At 57.7% G+C, this 20,836-nt stretch overlaps 2 protein-coding genes across 2 annotated transcripts; one reads left to right on the top strand and one right to left on the bottom strand.

Moving 5' to 3' along the window:
- Positions 1-21: 21 nt before the first annotated feature.
- GNAI2 (G protein subunit alpha i2) lies at positions 22-14,694 on the top strand. Its single transcript, XM_015641324.3, has 9 exons — positions 22-161; positions 8,602-8,644; positions 8,825-8,966; positions 9,170-9,330; positions 11,807-11,935; positions 13,098-13,227; positions 13,456-13,609; positions 13,946-14,152; positions 14,285-14,694. The coding sequence occupies exons 1-8, from the start codon at positions 44-46 to the stop codon at positions 14,134-14,136; spliced, it is 1,068 nt and encodes a 355-aa protein (XP_015496810.1). The 5' UTR covers positions 22-43; the 3' UTR covers positions 14,137-14,152; positions 14,285-14,694.
- A 1,495-nt stretch (positions 14,695-16,189) lies between these two features.
- Positions 16,190-19,644, bottom strand: GNAT1 (G protein subunit alpha transducin 1). The gene is made up of 8 exons (XM_015640557.2): positions 19,426-19,644; positions 17,930-17,972; positions 17,600-17,741; positions 17,369-17,526; positions 17,157-17,285; positions 16,944-17,073; positions 16,705-16,858; positions 16,190-16,468 (listed from the first exon to the last, which is right to left on the bottom strand). Exons 1-8 carry the CDS (start codon positions 19,529-19,531, stop codon positions 16,278-16,280), a joined length of 1,053 nt encoding a protein of 350 aa, XP_015496043.1. The 5' UTR covers positions 19,532-19,644; the 3' UTR covers positions 16,190-16,277.
- Between the last annotated feature and the right edge of the window lie 1,192 nt (positions 19,645-20,836).

Here is a 20,836-nt window from a genome sequence, read left to right as displayed (position 1 = left end):
GGCAGAGCCGCGGGCGCGCGCAGCAGCCGCCGCCGCCGCCGCCATGGGCTGCACCGTGAGCGCCGAGGACAAGGCGGCCGCCGAGCGCTCTCGCATGATCGACAAGAACCTGCGGGAGGACGGCGAGAAGGCGGCGCGGGAGGTGAAACTGCTGCTGCTGGGTAAAGACCCCTGGGCCCCACCCCCGGGCCCCCCATCTTGGCTTCTTCGCCCGGCTCGGCCCGGCCCTGCCGGAACCGGGCGGCCTCGCCGCCTCCGCCCCCCGTTGCCCCGGGGCGATCCTGGGTACCAGCGCCGGCAGTGCCCCGCCCCGCTCCGGGGATCCCCCATGAGAGGGATGCTGGCCCCAGCCCAGGCTTCGGGTTCTCCCCGCAGTGAGCTGTCGGCTCCATCTCGGGCCCCGGGGATGTCCCCGGGAACGGGGGGGCCTGCCCCGCCCTGGGCTTCCGGGTTCCCCCCACATGAATGGGGTAGCAGGCCTCGGGATTTCCCCCCAGGAGTCGGGTGTTGACCCCATCCCAGGTCCCAGGCATCCCCCCCAGGAGTGAGATGTTGATCCATCCCGAGATATCAGGGATTCCCTGCAGGAGGGGGTTATTGGTCTCATGCCAGCTCCCACGGATTCCGCCCCGCCCAGGAACGGGATGTTGACCCCATCCCAGCTCCCAGTGTCTCTCCGCACAGGATTGGGATGTTGACCCCATCTGCGGTCCCAGTGATTCCCCCGGGGACTGGGATGTTGACCCCATTCGAGGTCCCAATGATTTCCCCTGGGACTGGGATGTTGATCCCATCCGAGGTCCCAATGATTCCCTCCAGGAGTGGGGTGTTGACCCCATCCCAACTCTAGGGGTTTCCCCACAAGAGTGGAGCCCTGTAACACAGCAGACCTGGGGATCCCCTCCACAATGGGGTTCTTTCCCCAGCCCTCTGTGAGCAGGATGTTAATGCCTTGGGGATCCCTCTGGCGATGGGGTGCTGGCCCTACAACAAGCCTTGGGTCCCCCTCAAGAGCGGGTGCCACTTCACCCTGGGCTGTGGGGTTCTCCCCAGAAGAAGCTGGCACCCCACTTTGGTACTGTCCCCCCTGCCAGTCAGTGTCCAGTCTGGACATATCCCTTTGGGACAGAGGTGGGGGCATCCCCATTCTCCTGTTGGATGCACCCCCCCAGCAAAGGTTCTGCAAGCTCAGGCACCCTGTCCCACCTGCTCAGGATTCCTGGGCTCCTCTTACTCTGGCCTCTGGCTGTGATGGAGGTAACAGGTCTGACACTGGAGCACTGGGACAGGCCCGAGCCTCTCCATCACCCTAGCCCCTCCGTGGGGGTTTGGGGGGCCGGGGCCACTGCCTGCCGCGGGCAGGGCCCCCCACAGCCCGCGGGCTCTCTGCCTCACGGACACTAGATTTTGGTACCGATAACGGGCCACTTGAGCTCTTCAAAGCACCCTGGTGATGCTCCCATGGGCGTTCACAGCCCTGCCCTGTGCCTGCGGGCAAGGCAGCACTTCGTTATTTTAATTTATTATTTCTCTTAATGACTCCCAGTTGGGCTTTTTATTCCCTTGACGAAATTCCCAGGGAGGGCCCCGCTCCAGGTGCAAGGCGGGAGCGTGCGAGGCTCCCACGGCACCGTGGGGCAGCGGGACAGAGGGATCGCTGACAGAAAATGTCTTTGGGCTCATCTGCTGTCTGCAGAGGAAGCTGCCAGCAGCAGGAAGTCACGCTGAAATCCGGCAGGCCTTTATTTGCTCAACCCCTGCCTGCCTTGAGAAATACGTAATTAACGCTTCAAAACGCTCCTCTATCAGAGAGCGTTTTCTTTTCATTTTATTTTATTTTGATTTTTTTTTTTGCCTTGGCATGCGCAGTGTTGGCAGCAAAACCCATTGTGGGGATATTGGGAGGGGGTCTGTGCCATCTGGGGGCTAAATGGTTGGGCACATTCACTGCCCCTCTTTTTTCTGTGGAGGGGAGAGTGAGGGGAGTGAAACCCCATGGGATTTGTGGGATGGTGGAGAAGCATGTGGTAGCTCTTTGCTACGAGCTGCTCCCGTGCTGGCCTTGCTGCCAGCTCTGCTCAGCTCAGCCCACTGCCTGGTGGGAAGTAATGGGGATGTAGCTGGCCAAGGGAGTTTGGCACCTCCAGCCTCAGGAGCCTCCTGGGACTGTCCAGGACCATCCAGGCAGTATCACCCTGGTGCTGTCAGCTCTGGGTGCACAGGTAGAGAGGGCCCATCCTGTTGGTGCTGAGCATCACTGAGGCACAGCTGGGGACTAGGATTATGGTGTAGGCTGACTGGCTGACGTCCCTTTCCCCGGTCTTGCTCTGTCCTGAAGTGGAGGCAGGAGGAGGAAGAGGATGTCCGCACTCCCATCTGCTGGGGCCAGTGTTTACGAGCGGCATTTCTGATCTCAGCTACTTTCTATAGCCAAAAATAGAGCAAAATGGCTCTTGTTGTACATTTTTAAAAAAGGCTTTTCTTCCCCTTGCAGCTGTTCAGGTGTCAATAGTGCTAGAGCCTTGAGTTAGAGCTGCCCATTTCCGAGCTGAGCCATGGCCGGAAAATCCTCCCAAGCTGGCAGGGAGTGGCTGGGCAGGTGGGGCCAGCACTCCCCCGCTGGGGGCTGCTGCTTCTGACATGTCCCCTCTGTGAGGTGGGACTGCAGTGCTGGGGGGATGCTCCCACCTCCCTACTGCTCACTCTTCATATGGCTTATGTTTTTTCCCCATGGTCAGGGGAAGCTTTGAGGAGACCTGAGGCCTCACATGCTTTTTGGTGAGCACCACAGCTCCTCGTTACTCTAAGCAAGGCAGAGCTCCAGGGTCTTCTGTGGGGGCTGCAGTCCTCCTGCCTCCTCCAGCAAAAGGGAGGGAAAAACTAAAGAGAAAAACATCTTCACCCTTTGTGCTGCATCGACCTATGGCATGAAGAGATGCCTCTTCCAGGCATGGCATGATTTTTTGGTGGCAACTCATGGTGTCCTACAGCCAAGCTTTGGAGCTGTGGCACCGCAGCTGGGCAGGGCATGGCGTGTGTGGAAGGCACCAGCCTCGGCATGTGGTGATGGCAGCAGGAGTGTAGGAGCAGAGAAGGCTTGGGGCTGACTGCTGCAGGTGTCTCACATCTGTACTGTGCTCTGTATGTGGCCATGAGCTGCCTCCTGCCTTTCCTCTGCCGTGGTGGGTGAGCTGGGGAGGAATGGACACACACTGTTGGTGCAGAGTGGGCAGCTGGACCCCCCCAGCTCTGCAGGTGTGGGCACAGCACTGATCCTGATGTGGAACCTCTTGGTGCCTGCAGGTTTTCCTCTGCTGTTTGCTCTGGCAAAATGAGTGTGTGCCAGATAGTTTAAAGCTCCAGTCTCTGATGGGGAGAAAACCCAGATGAAGCAATATCCCCCTGGCAAAGCAATTCACCCCAAATAAAGAATGTCACCTTCCCTGCCACTGGAAACCAGTGGTCTCCCACGGTTTTGGTGCTGGGAGAGGCCAGGAGCCATCACTGACAGCTGAAAGCAACTGGAGCATCCGCCCCATTCTTCCAACACCTCCCAGTGCCACTGTCAGCTCCTCGGCATTGTTAGAACACAAAGCCCTGCCGTCACTGTCTGTTTCTGCTGGGCAGCAGTGTTCTGGCCAACCCACCTCCTTGCCTGTGGGTGCTGGGGTGCTCCAGAGGGATGCAGAGTTGGCAGCGGCAAGCCAATGCTGTGCTCAAAGCCCCTTATTCGTTATCTTTGGAGGATTAGGAAAGTAAAGGATTTCTCAGCTGTGTTAGAGGTGGAGAAGGCGCTGATGTGTTAATGATGTTAATCCCCAGGGGTTTGCTCTAGGTTCAGACCCTGGGTTGAGGACACTGCCCTTGCTGGCGTGGTGGCACCAGGGTACATCACATAGGAGCTGCCTATACCAGATTCTGCCTGGGACAGACAGTGCTGGGTAGGGCTCCAAAACAGCTTTTTTTTTTTTTTTTTTTTTTTTTTTTTTTTTTTTTTTTTTTTTTGGGGTTGCATAAAAATAGAGGAAGGGAGGGACCAGCTGTGACTTTCAGAGGTTGCATGGCCCCAGCAGTGCCCTGGGTTTTGTGTGAGCCGCCTGCTTTCCTGTGCTTTGTCCTGTCTTAGGGGTTGCTTCTATCCCCACTCCTTCATCAGTCCTGGCTGTTGGAGGGGTTTGGTCCTCCCTTCAGTGGGGACTCTGGGAGCCCTAGTGCTGTTTTTTTGCAATGGGCTAGGAGGTGTCACAGTGTGGGGGACCAGGGAAGAAATCAGTGCTGTTAGATCCAGAGGAATCTGACATCCAACCCCCTGGAGCTGGTGTATGGGCTTGGGATAGGTTGGGATGGGATGGGTCACTACAATGCCCCCACTGGTGGTGTCCTGGGGGCCGGCAGCTGCAGTCTGCTCCAAGATGAGCACTTAGGCTTTGCCCAGAGGAAGCAGCAGGCTTATGTGTATATCTTTAACATATATTTTTACAGATGTACATTAGAAATGCATTTTATATTTTAACTTTTGTGTGTGTGTGTATATACACACATCTTACTTTTTTGCATGGAGTGATATATACATTGATTTATATTATCAAAAAGCACATCTATATCTCTATTTATTGCTTCACCTATACATCTGTGTAGCTTTATGGAAGAAGGTGTCCCATGGTCTGAGCCTACCCAGGGTGGGGATCACAGTGTCCCCAAGCGCTGTTGCTGTTGCCAGGGCTGGCCTGGCCTTTCCGCAGCCATCAGGTTTCCTGTTCCAGGCCGGAGTGCGGGTTTCCGGCCCGGAGACTGCTTGAATCACCGGAGCTGGGGGAGCTGAGTAATTCTCCATCCCGCTGGTGGAAAACCCAACCGGGGGGATTCGGCTGTCGGCAGCATCCAGGCTGTACCTGAGAGTGAGGCCCCATCCTGTCAGGGCAGGATGGACAGAATAATGGCACCCAGGCCTGGGGGCACATGGCAGCAGTAGTGTGGAGGGAGAGGAACCGCTCTGGCCGTGGCAGGGGCAGAAACAGAGCAGCAAAGTTTCAGGATTCCTGGAAAAAGCCCAGCACAAGGATAGTTTTGTCCAGCATATGAACACCGGCGGGCTTGTTGGCACTGGGGGTGCATTTTCTGTGCTCCCCTTGGGAAACCATCCCTAGCCCACCTCCTCCCTGTGTGCCCTGAGCATCCCTTGTGCTGCAAATTTATTTCTATTTTATTTCTTTTTTTTTGCATCTCTGTCAGCTGCCTTGGACAGGGGGTCTGCACCCCCCAATTTTTTGAGGTCCTGCCTGAGGACGTGGCATTCCACCAGCCAACAGTGCACGGCTCCTGGGAAGCAGCCAGCCCTGTGCTGGAATGGGATGGCCCTTGGGAAAAACGCCCTGTGTCACTGTGGGGTTTTAAAAAAATGTGATTATTTTTGCAGCAATTTTCCATCTATTTTGGGTAGGAAGGAAAATGTCGAGGGGAATCTCTTTTTGTTATTAATTTTTGAATCTTTAGGGTAACTCTGCTTTTAACACACCCCTTTGTCTGTCTCATTTGATGGTGGGGACCCCACAGGTGCCGGGGGGGTGGGCTCTGCAGCCGTCTGTCTGTCCTGCAGAAAAGGGGATTGGTGGATTCATCCAGAACTAAAACCCATCTGTAAATCCATGCTCAGATAATAGCTGCTGTTTGCCAGTCTAGGAAAGCTTGCTGGGACAGCAGGAGGGGATGGCTTCTGTGTGCTGGGGATGGGGATGGCTCTGGACCTGCTGGTGGATTGAATTCCAGCTTTTCCCCCATAATGAGAATTTTCCAGCTATGCATTGCTTCCATCTATGCCTGAATATTTGAAAAGATGGTGCCGTGTGGAAAAATGGAAAATCCCCTGTCGGTGATGCAGGGTGAGGTGGATCCTGAAACCTGTGGCCAGCTCCTAAAATACAGGAATTACATATGTGCTGCCCAGAACTATGTGCATATATTGCACTAAATATCTGATGCCCAGAAAGCATCATAAATCATGGGCTGCAAATTATATATGTTGGCTCAATAAAATTTTTGCCAGTGGATTAGCAGGGAGTTCTGGAGCCAGGCAGCTGCTTGCTTATTTTAAATTTTTGAAGATTATTTTTAACAAACAAAGGAGGAAATGAGCCTGAGAGAGAGCTCTCCTCCTGTTTTTGCCAGGCGCTGCCCTGGGAACAAGCACTGCCTGCAGAGAGGCAGGGCTGGAGGAAGCACAGCCGTGGGGTCAGCCCATGGTAGTGGGGGAGGTCTCCACCCCTCCCATCATCCCCCCCTCCCCGATGTCGGCACAGGAGTCCAGAGCTTCTCTGACACTGCCTCATCCTGCCTGGGCTGGGCTGGAGGGTGGAAGCTGGTGGTTGGCATCCAGCCCAGGAATTGTTTTGGGGCTGAATGGGCAGCAGCTGGGGTTTTCCGGGAATTGGAAACCCTTTCCCTCCACTGTATGAGGGGGCTGGGGGAGGTCCCCATGTGGGGAGGGGGGCTGTTAATTCTGATCCAAATTCCTGCTCACTATAAGTGTACAATCTCTTGTGCTGGGCAGGGTGCTGACTTGAAACATGGCTGCTTTCCCCAGGGATCAGGGAAGATGCTGGGAGATGTGGAGGAAGTTTGCAAGGAAATAGCCAGCCTCGGTGATGGTCACCCTGTGACTGTCACCCTGCCGGGAGAAGGCAGGAGGCCCCAGCAGGGTTGTTCCCTCCTGGCAGAGAAAATGTCAGACAGGGTCAGAGAGAGGAGGAGCTGAGGACGGCTGTCTGGCACCTCACCTCAAGACATGCTGATAAGCCGAGTTCTCGCTTGCCACATGCCTCAGTTTCACTGTCCAGGCACCCACTGAGAAAGGACTGGGTGAATGCTGCTGGCTCTGGCCAGCGGACCCAGCGGTACGGGATGGTGTTAGAAACCAGAGGTATTTAATGGAAAAAAATGAAGGGCTACTCGGAGTCCTTCCCCCCTGCTCCCAGTTCCAGGCAGGAGTTGCCAGCACTGACCACGAGCGCTGGCCAGGCTGTGCCGGGTGCCGCGTCAGCATCCTGAGGGTGCTGGGGGAGGATGGGTCAGCAGTGCCACAGAGCCCCTGCTGTGCTCAACAGTGACCTCTGAGCTGAGCAGAGCCCCTCCCTTGGCACGTACAGCATGGGAACCGTGGAGCAGGGAGCTCGAGTGGTATATACAGGGTCTCTATAGCCTCAGTATGCTCCAGGCCCTGAGCACTGCCCACAGTGATGTCCCTGCGGGTACATGCCTGTCACCTGGATGGTGTTCAGGCTGGGGACATGCATAGAAGGAGTTTGTTCCCTGCCACCATGTCTCAGCTTGGCACGATGGGCCCTGTTTTTCTCTGTTAATTTTAGCATAATCTGCGCTTTTTTTTCCCTAATTTTTTTTTTTTAACCTTCTCTGTAATCTCTGCCTCCTCTGCAGCCATGCTGGCACAGGCCTGCTTGGTACCCCCTATAAGGGCAGCTCCATGGTCAAGGGCAGCACTGGGGGGGCCTGCAAAAAGGTCTGTGAGAGAACATGGGGATGGACTTGGCTTGGGTGATTTGCACCCAGAGGCAGGGACCACTCTGGTCCCCAGTCAAAGGGGCCTCATCCTGCTGGGGGTCCTGGGGCAAGATGGGCCAGGCACTCATCCATCTCGTGACACTCCCTGCTCAGAGAGGGGACAAGGGACATACCCCTTTCTTTCAGCTTCCCCTTTCGGCTTCCCCTTTCTTGCAGCCAGGGTGACTTTGCTTCTTCCCTGCTCCCAGTCTGTGGAGGGAGGGCTGAGCTGCACATCGCCTGCGTGGGGTGATGTCCCTGGGGGGGACAGGGTGGGGAAAGGAGAACCTTAGGCACCCTGGCTGTCTTGCTGAACTTATGGAACCCTGCATTTGGATGCTGAAAAATAAAGCGACCCCAAAAGCCATCAGCTTTCCCTGCTGGCAGCCGCCTCCGCAGCAGGCTGGGGCACAGGACCTGGCAGGCTGGGAAATGAGCACTATTTAAGAACCAAACCGGGGGTGGCTCAGCCCGCTGGGATCGCTTGAGCTGGCTGGTGGAGGTGGCAATTTATTCTCGAGTTCCCTGCCTGCACCTTGTGGCACAAGCATCCCTGCATGCTGGCCACTGCTGCCTCCAGCTGTGGATATGCAACAGGGCTGGTGCTCCATTGTTCTCCAGCATGGAGGGGATGTGGGATGAGGCATCTCATGTTCTGCCTGGAGATGGGAAGGCAGGTGATGGGCAGAGCTCAGCCCCCTTATCACAGGGAGTCCCCAGGTTCAGCCAAAACCAGGATTGCCAGTCAGCTGTGGCATGCTAGGACTGTGGGGAAAATGTTAGTGTGTCGATGCCATTTTCCTGGCCCAGAGCAGGTGTCATTTCTTCCCTTGGGAAATACTGCAAGGACCCCCCAGGCTCTTCTTATGTTCCCTCTTTCTTGGTCCTCACATTTCCAGTGCACATACAGTCATGTGCTCTGTCTAATGCTGCTTCTCCAATGGCTGAAGCACCTGCTGCATTCCTTCCCTGTGCAGGGGGGGTGTCCCAATAGGGTAGGGGTTCCTGGCTTTGGACAGGACCTCATCCTTTCTCATTTCTCCACAGGTGCTGGCGAGTCTGGGAAGAGCACCATCGTCAAACAGATGAAGTGAGTGGTCCCTGCACTGTCACTGTGGCTGCCACTGCTCAGGCCTTGGCCCCAGACTCCAAAACTAGTGGCTGATAGGGAAAGCTCCCCATTGGTGTTGCCACAGAGCATGGGTGGGGAGCAGCATCCTGAGGTACCCCACAAAGGGCTGACTTTGCCTGTGTCTCTTCCCTGCCCCAGGATCATCCATGAGGATGGTTACTCAGAGGAGGAGTGCCGGCAGTACAAAGCTGTGGTCTACAGCAACACCATCCAGTCCATTATGGCTATCATCAAGGCGATGGGGAACCTGCAGATTGACTTTGGAGACTCCTCTAGAGCGGTGGGTGCCCTCCTGCTTCCACTGTGCCTGGCAGGGATGGGGGTTCCTGGTGGCCAAAACAGATGTGCCTAAAAGTGAACTAGGATTAAAGGTGGCTCAGCCCAACCCCTGTTGTTCCCTGGTGGGTGCACCCATCAGGCCCTTTGGGGCAGAGTGAGCTTTGATAAGTCCGTGCCAGTGCTCAAGCTGTTTTTTCCCTGCAGGATGATGCTCGGCAGCTGTTTGCACTCTCCTCCACTGCTGAGGAGCAGGGCATCATGCCGGAGGACTTGGCCAACGTCATCCGGAGACTGTGGGCTGACAATGGGGTCCAGGCTTGCTTCAACCGCTCCCGAGAGTACCAGCTGAACGACTCTGCTGCCTAGTGAGTAGCCCCTCCTCTGCCCCAGCTCAGCTCAGGCCTGTGAGCCACAGTGCTTTTATCAAGCAGCATAAAATCCCCCCGTGGACTGCTGTTCACTCTCCAGGTTTAGGAGCTGGTGCTGCCACTTCCCGCATGGTGCTGGGGCTCAGCCAGAGTGGAACTGGGAAGGCGGATGTTTCGAAAGCGGTTTCCTTCTCTGGCGGGGTGCTGTGTACCCTGGAAGGGGGGGCACTGGGGCATCCCCCTCCTTCCACTGCTCTGTCCCCACTACCCTTCCCCAGGAGATGCTTTCCACTGGCTCCGGACTCATGAGCACAGCCAGTGTCCTGCCCATCCTCATCACCCTTCATGGGTCTTCAGGAAAAATTCCCAAGGAAAGCCCTGGGGATGCTTAGGTCTGAAGAGGATGAGTAGGATGCTCAAGAGGCTTTTCTTTTTCTTTTTCTTTTAACTATTTTTATACAGAAAGACTTGGCATTACACTTGTGCATTACCCAGCAAATTGGTGTTTAGGTAGATAAATTGCTGCAGCTGGTTGGGTTTATCCTTAAAGAGATTAATAAATAAAATTAATCTGCCTAATGTACCATTGCTGGAGACAGCAACACAGCTGAGTCTGTGTTCAGCTCGCACAGTGCCCTCCTACCCTCTCCACCCAGACCCCTTATGGTAAAGCAGTGTGGGGGGAGCTCAAGGTGTGCCAGGAACACCCCACCAAGCCTGGCCTCACCTGGGATCCTGCACGCTTGGGACTCACTGCCATCCCAGGGCAAGTGGTTTCCCCAGCTGTCCCCTCATGCATGGCAATGTCAGGTCTCTCTTTTGCACCGAGATCACCGTGGGGAAGAGACTACAGGAAAGCTCCTGGCAAGCACCAAACCTGGAGGAGCTCCTGTCAGCTCTTTCCCCCAGCACCCGCAGCTTTCACTTCCTCCAGGCAGACACACACCCGCCTTCCCCAGCCCTTGTCTGCTCAGCCCCATCACTCCCCAGCCAGCTCTGGCATTTCCCGGGCTGTGGATGCTGATTTGGGAGAACAGGACACCCAGCAGGTGTCGGGGAGCTTGCACACACACTTGGAGCAGGTGTATCTGCACAGTGCTGCCAAGTGCCTGTCAGTGCCATTATGGAGTGTTTAACACATGGTGGGGGGTTGGACAACCATTAATTAGGAGCACCTTCAAGCTCTCGCTCCAGCCTTTTTCCAGCCCTGTGGAGATTGGCCCCAAGATCCCTTACCCATCTCACAGGGATGATATGCCCATGGTGCTGCTAACACCAGACAGATAACAGATCAGCCTGGGAATGAGGAACCCTGTGCTGTGCCCAGCACATGGCCCACCTGTGCCCCAGCCTTCTGCAGCACAGCAGTCCCCATCCTGTTCTTCCTCTGCCTCTTGGGGTTCCAGGAGTTTGGGTGCCAGGGTGGTGCTCACCAGCACCCCGGGGCTTGATGCAATGTCCAAGGGCCTGTGGTGCTGCACAGGGCCCTGCTGTGGCGTTTCCTGTTTTTTGTCAGCCAGAGGCCATGTGTGTTTCCGGCTGTTTTTGAACTGCTGTGTGGCAGTAACGTGCAGGTCCCCCACCCTCACACCCACAGCAGGCTCCTGGGGCACCTCCAGCTCTGGCCTTGCCCTGACACGCTGCAGGCTTTCCCAGGAACTGGCGAGTGGCCGTGCTGCAGTCAGAGCCAAGGATCCCTATGGCCTCGCAGGCTGTAATCTGGCTTTCACCAGATTACAGGGCCACAAATGCCTTAATTAAGACAAGCCTAATTTGCTTAAAGGAGCCCGTTTGTAGTAACCCAATTAAAGCAATGTGAGCTGGAGAAATCAAAACCCGCCTTGATCCCCCTGGCAGCCCTCATCAGTCCCGGTGGGTGCTGCACACTGGGGACTTGGCCACCACCTCTGCCAGGACCCTGTGGGCATCAGGGCAGGCGATGCTCCCCGAGGGGCTTGGGATGCCTGCAGCCCCCCAGGGCGCTGCTCCCTGTCTCTCCCACCTCCCGTTTCCTCCCAGGACGCCGTCCCTTTGTGTTTTTGACTATAAATGGCGTGGCGCCATCGATTGTTTCCGCCGGCACTGCGGCTGGTTGCCATAGCACTGAATATTTTCCTCTTGCCATTTCCCCCCTGTGCAAACAGCCGGGGGAAACGGGGTGAGCCCCCGAGCCCCGGCTGCATCCTCTACCTGGCTCCAGTGCCAGCACACTGCCCAGAATCCCTTGGTCCTGTGTGTCCCATATCACCCTGGCCACTGGTATCCTGCCCTGCCTGTGTCTGGCAGGGACATGGGGTAACCCTAGGATGCACATCGGACCTGTGCTGTGCGTCCCAGCTTGGCACTGCCCTCCCCAACTGAGCAGTGCCGGATGGACAGGGGACTCTGTGCCAGTGTGGGGATGTCCCACGGGATCTGGGTGGGTCATGCCCCACGGCCCAGCTCCCACAGCACCATTCCTCTTTGTCCCCAGCTACCTGAACGACCTGGAGAGGATAGCCCGTGCCGACTACATCCCCACGCAGCAGGATGTGCTGCGCACCAGGGTGAAGACCACGGGCATCGTAGAGACTCACTTCACCTTTAAGGACCTGCACTTCAAGTATGTCTGACCTCTTTCCCTTTTGGCTTTTTGAAAGCAAAAAAAACCCTTCCTCCCCATGCTGGGATGGACCATGGGTGCACACTGCATGCACTCAGTTCCCCCCCACCTCCTGGTTTGCTCACGGCGGGAACTGCTGCCTCAGAGAGCGGAAACCACTGAAATAGCTGGAACAGCCTCAAAAACACTTCACAGAGCTCAGCCTGGGGGCGGATCCAGGCTCTGACGAGGAGGGGAGGGGGAAGGCATCCCTCCTCCTGCTGCTGTGACGCTGCTTCCACTGCAGGAAGGACACTGGGCAGGAGCTGGGCTCTCAGGGTCAGGCAGTAGTAGCGCTGCCTGCTGGCCCCCCATGGTTGCTTTCCACTGAAAACCCACGGGAAATCATCAGAGCTCCGGTTTCGGAGGCAAAAAGCTGCCATTGTGCACATCCCCAGAGGATTTAGTCCCATGGCAACAGAACTGATGTCAGAAAGATCTGCTGGGATTGTCTCTGAATGCAGGGGGCTTGCAGGGACCACGATGCCACCCTTGTGGAATGGAAACACTTGGTTGTGCATTGCCAGGGCAGCGCTTTGGAGGTGGAAGTGGGGGTGGTCTTGGGGGAACACAGTGTGTCCCAGTGGGGAAGCCTTCCTGCCAGCCAAGCAGTTGGCAGTGGGCATGGCAGTGGATGTGGAATGTTACTTCTGGGCTGTTCTCCATGGAGGCAGGGCATCCTCTGCTGCCTGTGGTGGGAGAGGCACATGGTGCATTGGGATCATCCCTGAGCCCTGCTGCTGCCACAATCCTGCTGAGCCCACAGTTACTTGGCTCCCTTGGTCCAACGTATCTGACAAACCCCTGCTGTGCCTGCTCTGGAGCAGGTCTCCGGGGAACATGACACTGACACCCCCTGGGAAAGGTAGCCTGATAATGCCCTAGCTCAGGGCATCCTCGTCAGGGATTTGGCTTTGGCTAGGAAATGAGCCTGGACACTCCTGGCAGCTGGAGCTGGGGAAGGCCCTCAGTACTGGCAAAATCCCTGGGGCAGAACCACTGTGCTCTGCCCACACCAGTGCTGCTCTTGCTTCAGGCAGCTGGGGACACTGAGGCAGGGCATGGGGTGAGGGCAGTGGGGCTGGGAGCTGCTGCCCATCCCCACATCACCCCCCCGCTGCAGGATGTTCGATGTCGGTGGCCAGCGCTCAGAACGGAAGAAGTGGATCCACTGCTTCGAGGGGGTGACAGCCATCATTTTCTGTGTGGCCCTGAGTGCCTATGACCTGGTGCTGGCTGAAGATGAGGAGATGGTGAGTCGTGGGGATGGAACCAGTGTCATGAGCCATCCCCTATGTGGGGGGCTGGGGTGGCCACCAATGCCCTGGCCAGTGTGACCCATGCCTTGCTGGGCTGTTGGCATCCCCTGCCCAGGCAGGCAGGCAGGGGCATGGGGGGGTGGCACTTTAGGGAGCAGTGGGGTGGGTGCTGCCTTGGGGGGGGGGTCTCTGCCCAGCTCATGCTGCTGTCTTCCCTGCCAGAACCGGATGCATGAGAGCATGAAGCTGTTTGACAGCATCTGCAATAACAAGTGGTTCACAGACACGTCCATCATCCTCTTCCTCAACAAGAAGGACCTCTTTGAGGAGAAGATCGTGCACAGCTCCCTCACCATCTGCTTCCCTGAGTACACAGGTACCACCGGGACCCTTGGTGGCCCATGCCCTCCTGGCAGGGTCAGTGGGCAGTGCCTTGCCCCAGGCAGGGTAGCATGAGGTGCTAGGGACAGAGATTCTGGCTCCCCTGTGCTTGAGGAGTGTGGTGGTGTTTGGGGTGCCCTAGGAGATTGGGAGAAGATGTGGGGGGATGCAACACAACGGGCAGCTGCCCTGAGGGTGGTTATCTGAAGCTCATTCTGCCTCCAGAGCCTCAGTTTGGCATCAGGACAGTGGCTGTGGGGGCCAAGCCAAGCCCAAACCCTTTGGTGGCTGTAGGCAACTGTGGGGCAGCCCAGTGTCTCTTCTTCCCCAGGAGCCAACAAGTATGATGAGGCAGCCAGCTACATCCAGAGCAAGTTTGAGGACCTGAACAAGCGGAAGGACACCAAGGAGATTTACACCCACTTCACCTGTGCCACGGACACCAAGAACGTGCAGTTTGTCTTTGACGCCGTCACCGACGTCATCATCAAAAACAACCTGAAGGATTGTGGTCTCTTCTGAGGGTGGTGCTGCCCAGGTGGGTGGTGGTCTCAGTGGTGGCTCCTCAAATGGGGTGGTCATGGACCATCCTCTGGGGATGGGCACAGCCTGTCATCTGCAGGCTGCCCCGTCCCCAGACCCTCCCCTGCTCACGCCCTTTCTCTCCTAGGAGCTGCAAAGGAAGGACCACGCCATCTCCCACTCCCGCTTCTCTTTGGATTCATTCCTCCGCCCACCACATAAAGAGACTTTTTGAGTGCCAGCACGGTGGCAGGGCCCATGTACCCCCTGCCCCACGTGTTTGCCCCCCACCATTGTCCTCCTCGCCGGCATTGCCCTTCCAGGGAAGTCAAGGTTTTAATCTTGGTTTGTACCCCCCGAACCATTCCAGTCCCCATTTCATTCACTCCGAGCCCTGGGGCTCTCACTGTTTACATTGCAAGTGTTGCTGGCACGGGGGGCACAGGGTCCCCTCGGGGGTGCCCACCCAGCCACAAACACGACCGATGACATTCCTTTTAGTAAACCAGAAAAGAAAGAAAGAAGAAAGAAAAAAAGGAAAAAAAAAAAAGAAAAAAACCAACAAAACCAAACCCAAAACCATGCAAAAAAAACCACACCACACCGGTTGGGCACAGGTTACTTTTTAAAGAAACCTTTTTACCAAACTATTTAAAAGCATCAAGTGCTACATGGTGGTGGCATCCTCTGTGGCCAGCCCACCCCCCAACCGTGTGCCTTTGGGGGGGAGGGTCTGCACCCCACCCCGCCTTGCTGCCCTCATCCCGACGGGCAGCTCAGGCAGGAGGGTGGGCAGGGGGTGCTGCCCACTGCCTCTATCCCCCCCCTCTTTCTAAGCCTAGTTTTTAGGGCTAGCTGTTGCGTTGGGCGAGGAGAGCCTGCTGTACAGAGCGGCCCCCGCTGTCCCCCCAGCCCAGGGGGACCCTTCAGCCGGTGCCTGCGGCCTCGCTTTTCCCACAGGATGTTTTACCGAATTGTTCACATGGTTTGAAATAATAAAATGTAGAAAGGAAAAAAAAAAAAGAGAGAAATGTTATATATACTGGAACTCCCTGTGTGACATGGGAGTTGGCAGGGGGGCTTCACCTCTGTGGGAGGGCTGGGGTGGTCCCCAGAGGTGGGAGAGGGACACAAGGTGCGTTGGCATACCCCTGGGGTCAGGAGAAGCCTCTGGTCACGGGAGGTGAGGGCAGTGGTGGGACCCTTGGGGTTATAACTGGGATGCTGCTGCAGAGCTCAGCCCTACCTGGAGGGGTTGTGGGGTGGGAACAAACACATGACCACGCCCTGGCTCTGCAGCAGTGGCATGGTGGCACTGATCCCCAGTATCACACAGTCCCTGGGGACACCCAGTACCCAGGAACAGCCAGTGATCTGTAGTCCAGAGGGAGATGCAGCACACCTTGCATCCAGTAGCCCACAGGAACCCCCAGCCCCAGGGATCCCTCATGGACACCCCACACCCAAAGGACTCCCAGCTCTGAGGGATTCCTGGAGACTCCGATGACCTCCAGCTCCAGGGGGCACTCATGGACACCCAGCAGCATCTGAGGAACCACCCTAGCACTCAGAGCTTCAGAGGGCACCTAGGATCCCCCAACACCTGAGGGAACCCCTGACACCCCTCAGCTCCAAAGGGTACCAGGGACTCCCAGCACAAAGGGGCACCCAAAACCACCCAGTCTCCCCAGTGCCAAAGGTCATCTGGGAACCCCCAGCAGCCCTCAGCTCTGAAGGGAATCCAGGGACACCCAGGACTCCCGAACACCCCTCTGCTCCAAGGGGTACTCAAGGACCCTCAGCACCCAATGGAGCCCCCATACCCCACAGCTCTGAGGGTTACCCAGGGACCTGCAGCACCCGAAAGTATCCAGAACCCTGTAGTATCCAGGTACCCCTAGGACCTGGAGCCCCAGAGACCCCCAGTAGAACCGGGGGTCCCACAGTGCTGACTGGTGGGAGAGTTGGTGGGGAGGGGGAGTGAGATTGTGCCCCCACCCCCCCTGCCCTCTTCACCAGGGGTGGCTTTGGAGCTGAGCTGGTCAAATCCCAGAGGTTTGGGGCAGGCAGAGGTGGCTGTGGAGGTGGGAAGGGGTCAGCAACAGGGCTGGGCCCCAGGGGAGGGGGTGCTCGGCTGGGGCTCAGAACAGCCCGCAGTCCTTGAGGTTCTCCTTGATGATGATGTCAGTGACGGCATCAAAGACGAACTTGACATTCTCGGTATCGGTGGCGCAGGTCATGTGGGAGTAGATCTCCTTCACGTCCCGCCGCATGTTCAGCTCCAGGAACTGCAGCTTGATGTAGTTGCCCGCATCGTCATAGGTGTTGGGACCTGGTGGTGTGGCAGTGAGCAGGATCCCTTCCTGGGCTGCTGTCCCCCGCCAGAGTGCCGGCCCAGGACAACCCAGGGCTCCCTCGAGTGGGTAAACCTTGCATGCTCCCTCAACAAGGCTCATGTGGCAGCGCTTGCGTGGGGTGCTGAGGACACCTGGTGGGGGACTCCTGCGGGGGTGGTGGCACCCAACCCTCCAGCAGCACACCACCGCCACCAGCCACTGCCACACTCACCGTCATAGTCAGGGAAGCAGATGCTGAGATGGGCCTTCTTGATCTTCTCCAGGAAGACGTCCTTCTTGTTGAGGAAGAGGACGATGGAGGTGGTGGCAAAGTAGCGGTGGTTGCAGATGCTGTTGAAGAGGTGCAGACTCTCATGCATGCGGTTCTGTGGAGGGACACAGCCCCGTGGTGACACCCAAATCATGACAGGGACAAAGCAGAGGGTGTGTGAGGTGGTGAGCATTCCTCACCACTTCATCATCCTCCACCAGGACCATGTCGTAGGCACTGAGAGCTGCGATGAAGATGATGCAGGTCACGCCCTCAAAGCAGTGGATCCACTTCTTCCTCTCGGAGCGCTGTCCACCCACGTCGAACATCCTGGGCAGGACAAAGGAAAGTCAGCACCTCCAACTCCCTGCCCACCCCCTGGCACCAGCCCTCACTGCGGGCCTGGCCCCCACCTGAAGTTAAGGTCTTTGAAGGAGAACTGGGTCTCGATGATGCCAGTTGTTTTGACGCGGGAACGCAGCACGTCCTGCTCTGTGGGGACGTAGCCGGGGGTCACCAGGCGCTCCAGGTCTGACAGGTAGCTGGCCAGACACACGGTGGGCATGAGACACGGGTTGGAACTCCCCTCACGCCTCCCCCACCCACACTCCCCGACCCCACGTACTAGCCTGCAGAGTCATTGAGCTGGTACTCGGAGGCACGGTCAAAGCAGGCTTGGATGCCTGGGTCCTTCCACAGCCGTCCGATGATTTCTGACATCTCCTTAGGCATGGTCCCCTCCTCGATGGTGTCCGAGAGGTGCAGCAGCTTACGGGCATCATCCTGTGAAGGGAGAGGGGGTCAGTGGGGCCTGGGGGTTGGGGGGAGGCCCTGCTCGACATGGAATGCTCCTCACCTGGCGAGCCGTGTCCCCGTACTGGATGCTGAGGGTGGTCATGGCCCGCACGATAGCCAGCATGGACTGGAGCGTGTTGCTGTAAATGATGGCGATGAACTCCAGGCATTCCTCCAGTGAGTAACCGTCCTGGTGGATGATCCTGGCCGGGGAAGATCACAGGCATGAGGCTGTGGTAGGTGCCATGGAGCTGAGCCACATGATGGATGCACCCCGTGGCAGTGGCATGGGGCAGAATCAGGCACAGTGGGATGGGGCACCCCACAGCTGCCGTGTGGGACAGACACTTTGCATGGTGGGCAGGACCAAATGTCCCCCCTTGGCACTTACTTCATCTGCTTGACAATGGTGCTCTTCCCCGACTCCCCCGCTCCTAAGGGGACAGAACACAGGTCATGGTGGTGCCCACGCTGTGGGCACTCCCAGCTGAGCCCCGTGCTGGCTCCCTGAGGACCTTGGTGCCTGACACAGCTGCGGGCACTGCGAGCTGTGCCAGGCCCATGGCTCAGGGTGTGCAGGGGGATTAACAGCCTGGAGCCAGGGGCATTAAGGTTAGGCTGAGCCGCTGTGTCTAATGGGATCTGAAGCGGCTCAGGCAGGGACACTCTCAAGAACCCAAGGGAGGGGTTGGGGACATGGTGGCATAGCAATCCTGCCACCCACCACCCAATGACCCAAACTCTTAGCTGTGCAGGGGGTTGTGTCCAGGGAGAACGGTGACGCCACTCATGGCCCCACCACATACACAGCACCCCAACCTCAGGCACCACTGCAGGACTGGGAAGGACTGGGAGCACAGCACAAGGGGGCTTTGGGGACAGACATGGTGGTGGTATGGGTTGTATGGAGGCCCTAGGAGGATGGGGCAGGGGTGGGGTGGTGATAGGTTGTGTTGGTGAAGGCTCTTGAGGCTTGGTTGGGGTTGGGGGACTTGGGAGGGGGGGGATGTTAGGTGGGCTGGTTGGGTTCAGGGATATATGGAAAACAGGGGACCTTAGGGTGGATCTTAGGATCTCATCTTCTTGTTGAGATGGTCTGCTGTGATGTGCTGTACCAGGGGTGCCTGGTAGGGGGTGTTGAGCCAGTTGGGATGAGCTGAGTTAGGGGATCCTGGGAATGAGGGGCTTGTTGGGGTGGCTGGTTGGGTTTAGGGGTACTGAGGGAAAGAGAAAAACATTGGGTGGGCTTTTGGGGTTGACTGGTTGGCTTTAGGGGTGCTGAGGGAGAGAGGAAAACATTGGGTGGGCTTTTGGGGTTGACTGGTTGGCTTTAGGGGTGCTGTGGGGGTCAGAGGACTGCCAGAGTGGGATGTCTGGCTTTAGAGATGCTTAGGAGCAGGGGCCTGGGGACTGTTGAACTGATTTGGTTTAGAGTGGGGTCAGGGAAACTTTGGGTGTTTTACTGGGGAGGGGTTGATTTGTTTTAGGGATGCTTGGGAGTGGGAGGCTGTTGGAGGCACTCCTGGGCTGTGCTGGTTTGGTTTAAAGGTGCTGGAGGTGTCAGGGAAACACTGGGTGGGCTCTTGAAATGGGGAGGTTTGGTTTAGGGCTGCTGGGAGCAGGGGCAATGTTGGGGTAGGCTGCTTGGTTTTAAGGGTCCTGGGTGAGTCAGGAGAATGTTGAATGAACTGTGAGGGTGGGCTGCTTGGGTTTTGGGGTCCATCTCAGGGCCAGGGGAATGTTGGATTGGCTGGTCGGGTCTGGGGGCAGCTGTGGGGTGTGCTGGTTAGGTTGAGGGGCACTGGTAGGTTTCAGGGGTGCATTGGGTAGGCTGTTGGGGTGAGATGCACAGAGGATGGGTTCCCCAGGGTGTTGTCTCCCCCTTACCCAGCAGCAGCAGCTTGACGGTCCTGGCATCCTTCTCAGCGTCTTCCTTGAGCTTCTTCTCCAGCTCTCGGGAATGCTTCTCCTCGGCACTGGCGCCGGCTCCCATCCTCAGCCCCGCAGCCCTGCGGTTCACCACCCGCTCCTTGGAGGTCAGCACCAGGATGGGCAGCGAGCTCCAGCTTCCCTTCGCCTCCAGCGCTCGCTCCCGGTGCCCGCCGCCGCCGCTGCCACCACCGTCCCGCCGGTGTGCGACAAGGACAGGGCCAAGGTCCCGGGGGGCCGCCTGCCGAGGGGCTGCGCTCAGCACCCGGGGCTTAAGCCGGGCCCCCCCGATAAACCCCCTTCAATCTGCAGCGGGCTGAGCTCAGCAATCCCGTGGTTCCCGGTGTCAGCGCTTCTGCCGGAGGGGGGCCCCAGCCCGACCAGCCCCCAGCTTTGCCTCCACCCTGGGGCTGGGACACTCATCTCCATCTCCGGCTCTGCTGTGGACCCCAGGGGTTTGGAAGTGGGGTGTGGGATGGTGTGTCTGCTGGGATCTGGTCACAGTGGGAGCAAATGTCCCCATCTCACCTGGTCATACACCCTGCTCTGGAGCAGTGCCCACTGTCCCATCCCAGTAAGCCATGCCAACGTCCCCACGGGTGCTCCCAACAGTGATAGAATGTCAGCCTCAGTCCCCAGGTCCTGTGTCCCCAGGGACCTTTCCAGAACCCTCCTCTAATATCCCCATTGCCCTCACGTGCCCTTCTTAGTGTGCCTAGCCACTCACCAGTGCACTCCCAGTGCCACCAGGCCAGCCCAGCATCACCTCCACAGCGTCCCCTGGCCCTCCAGAAACACCTGCACAATGTCCTCAGGGATACCCGCATACCCTCCACAGGGTTTCCTGTAGGAAACTTCCCATAGTCCAGTTTCCAACTGGTGACACTCCCCAGTGACTACAGAAGAAATCCCAGTGTTCCCAAACAATTCCAGTTCCTGTGTGGGGACTGTCCTCACCAGTCCAAAAAAAAAAACCCTTCCCAACGCCCGGGAGGGCTGCATTATTACTGTGTTACCGCCCCATCCTCAGTGAGCCCCCCACAATGTCTCTGTGTCCCTCTGCGCCTCCCAGTGCCCCCCTCTCACATCCCCAGTGCCCCCTACTGCCACTGAGGCCACCGCAGCAAAACCGAGTATCCCAAGGAACTCCCAGTACCTCCCCAGTGTCCCCCCACCTCCGGTGTCTCCAGGTCCTGCCAGGACTGCCCCAGTGACCCCAGTACAGCCCAGTGCGCCCGTGTCCCCCGCACGTCCCCAGCGCCCCCTCTCCCCGCACCGCGGCTCTCCCGCAGCGCCTCGCTCGGCCGCCAGAGGGCGCGAGCGCCCAGCGCAGCTCCAGTACAGACCAGTGCTCCCAGTATAGCCCAGC

The sequence above is a fragment of the Parus major genome, chromosome 12 (assembly GCF_001522545.3).
Source record: "Parus major isolate Abel chromosome 12, Parus_major1.1, whole genome shotgun sequence".
Lineage (NCBI taxonomy): Eukaryota > Metazoa > Chordata > Aves > Passeriformes > Paridae > Parus > Parus major.
The sequence above is the reverse complement of the archived record's forward strand: the minus strand, read 5'-3'. Positions and strand labels throughout refer to the sequence as shown.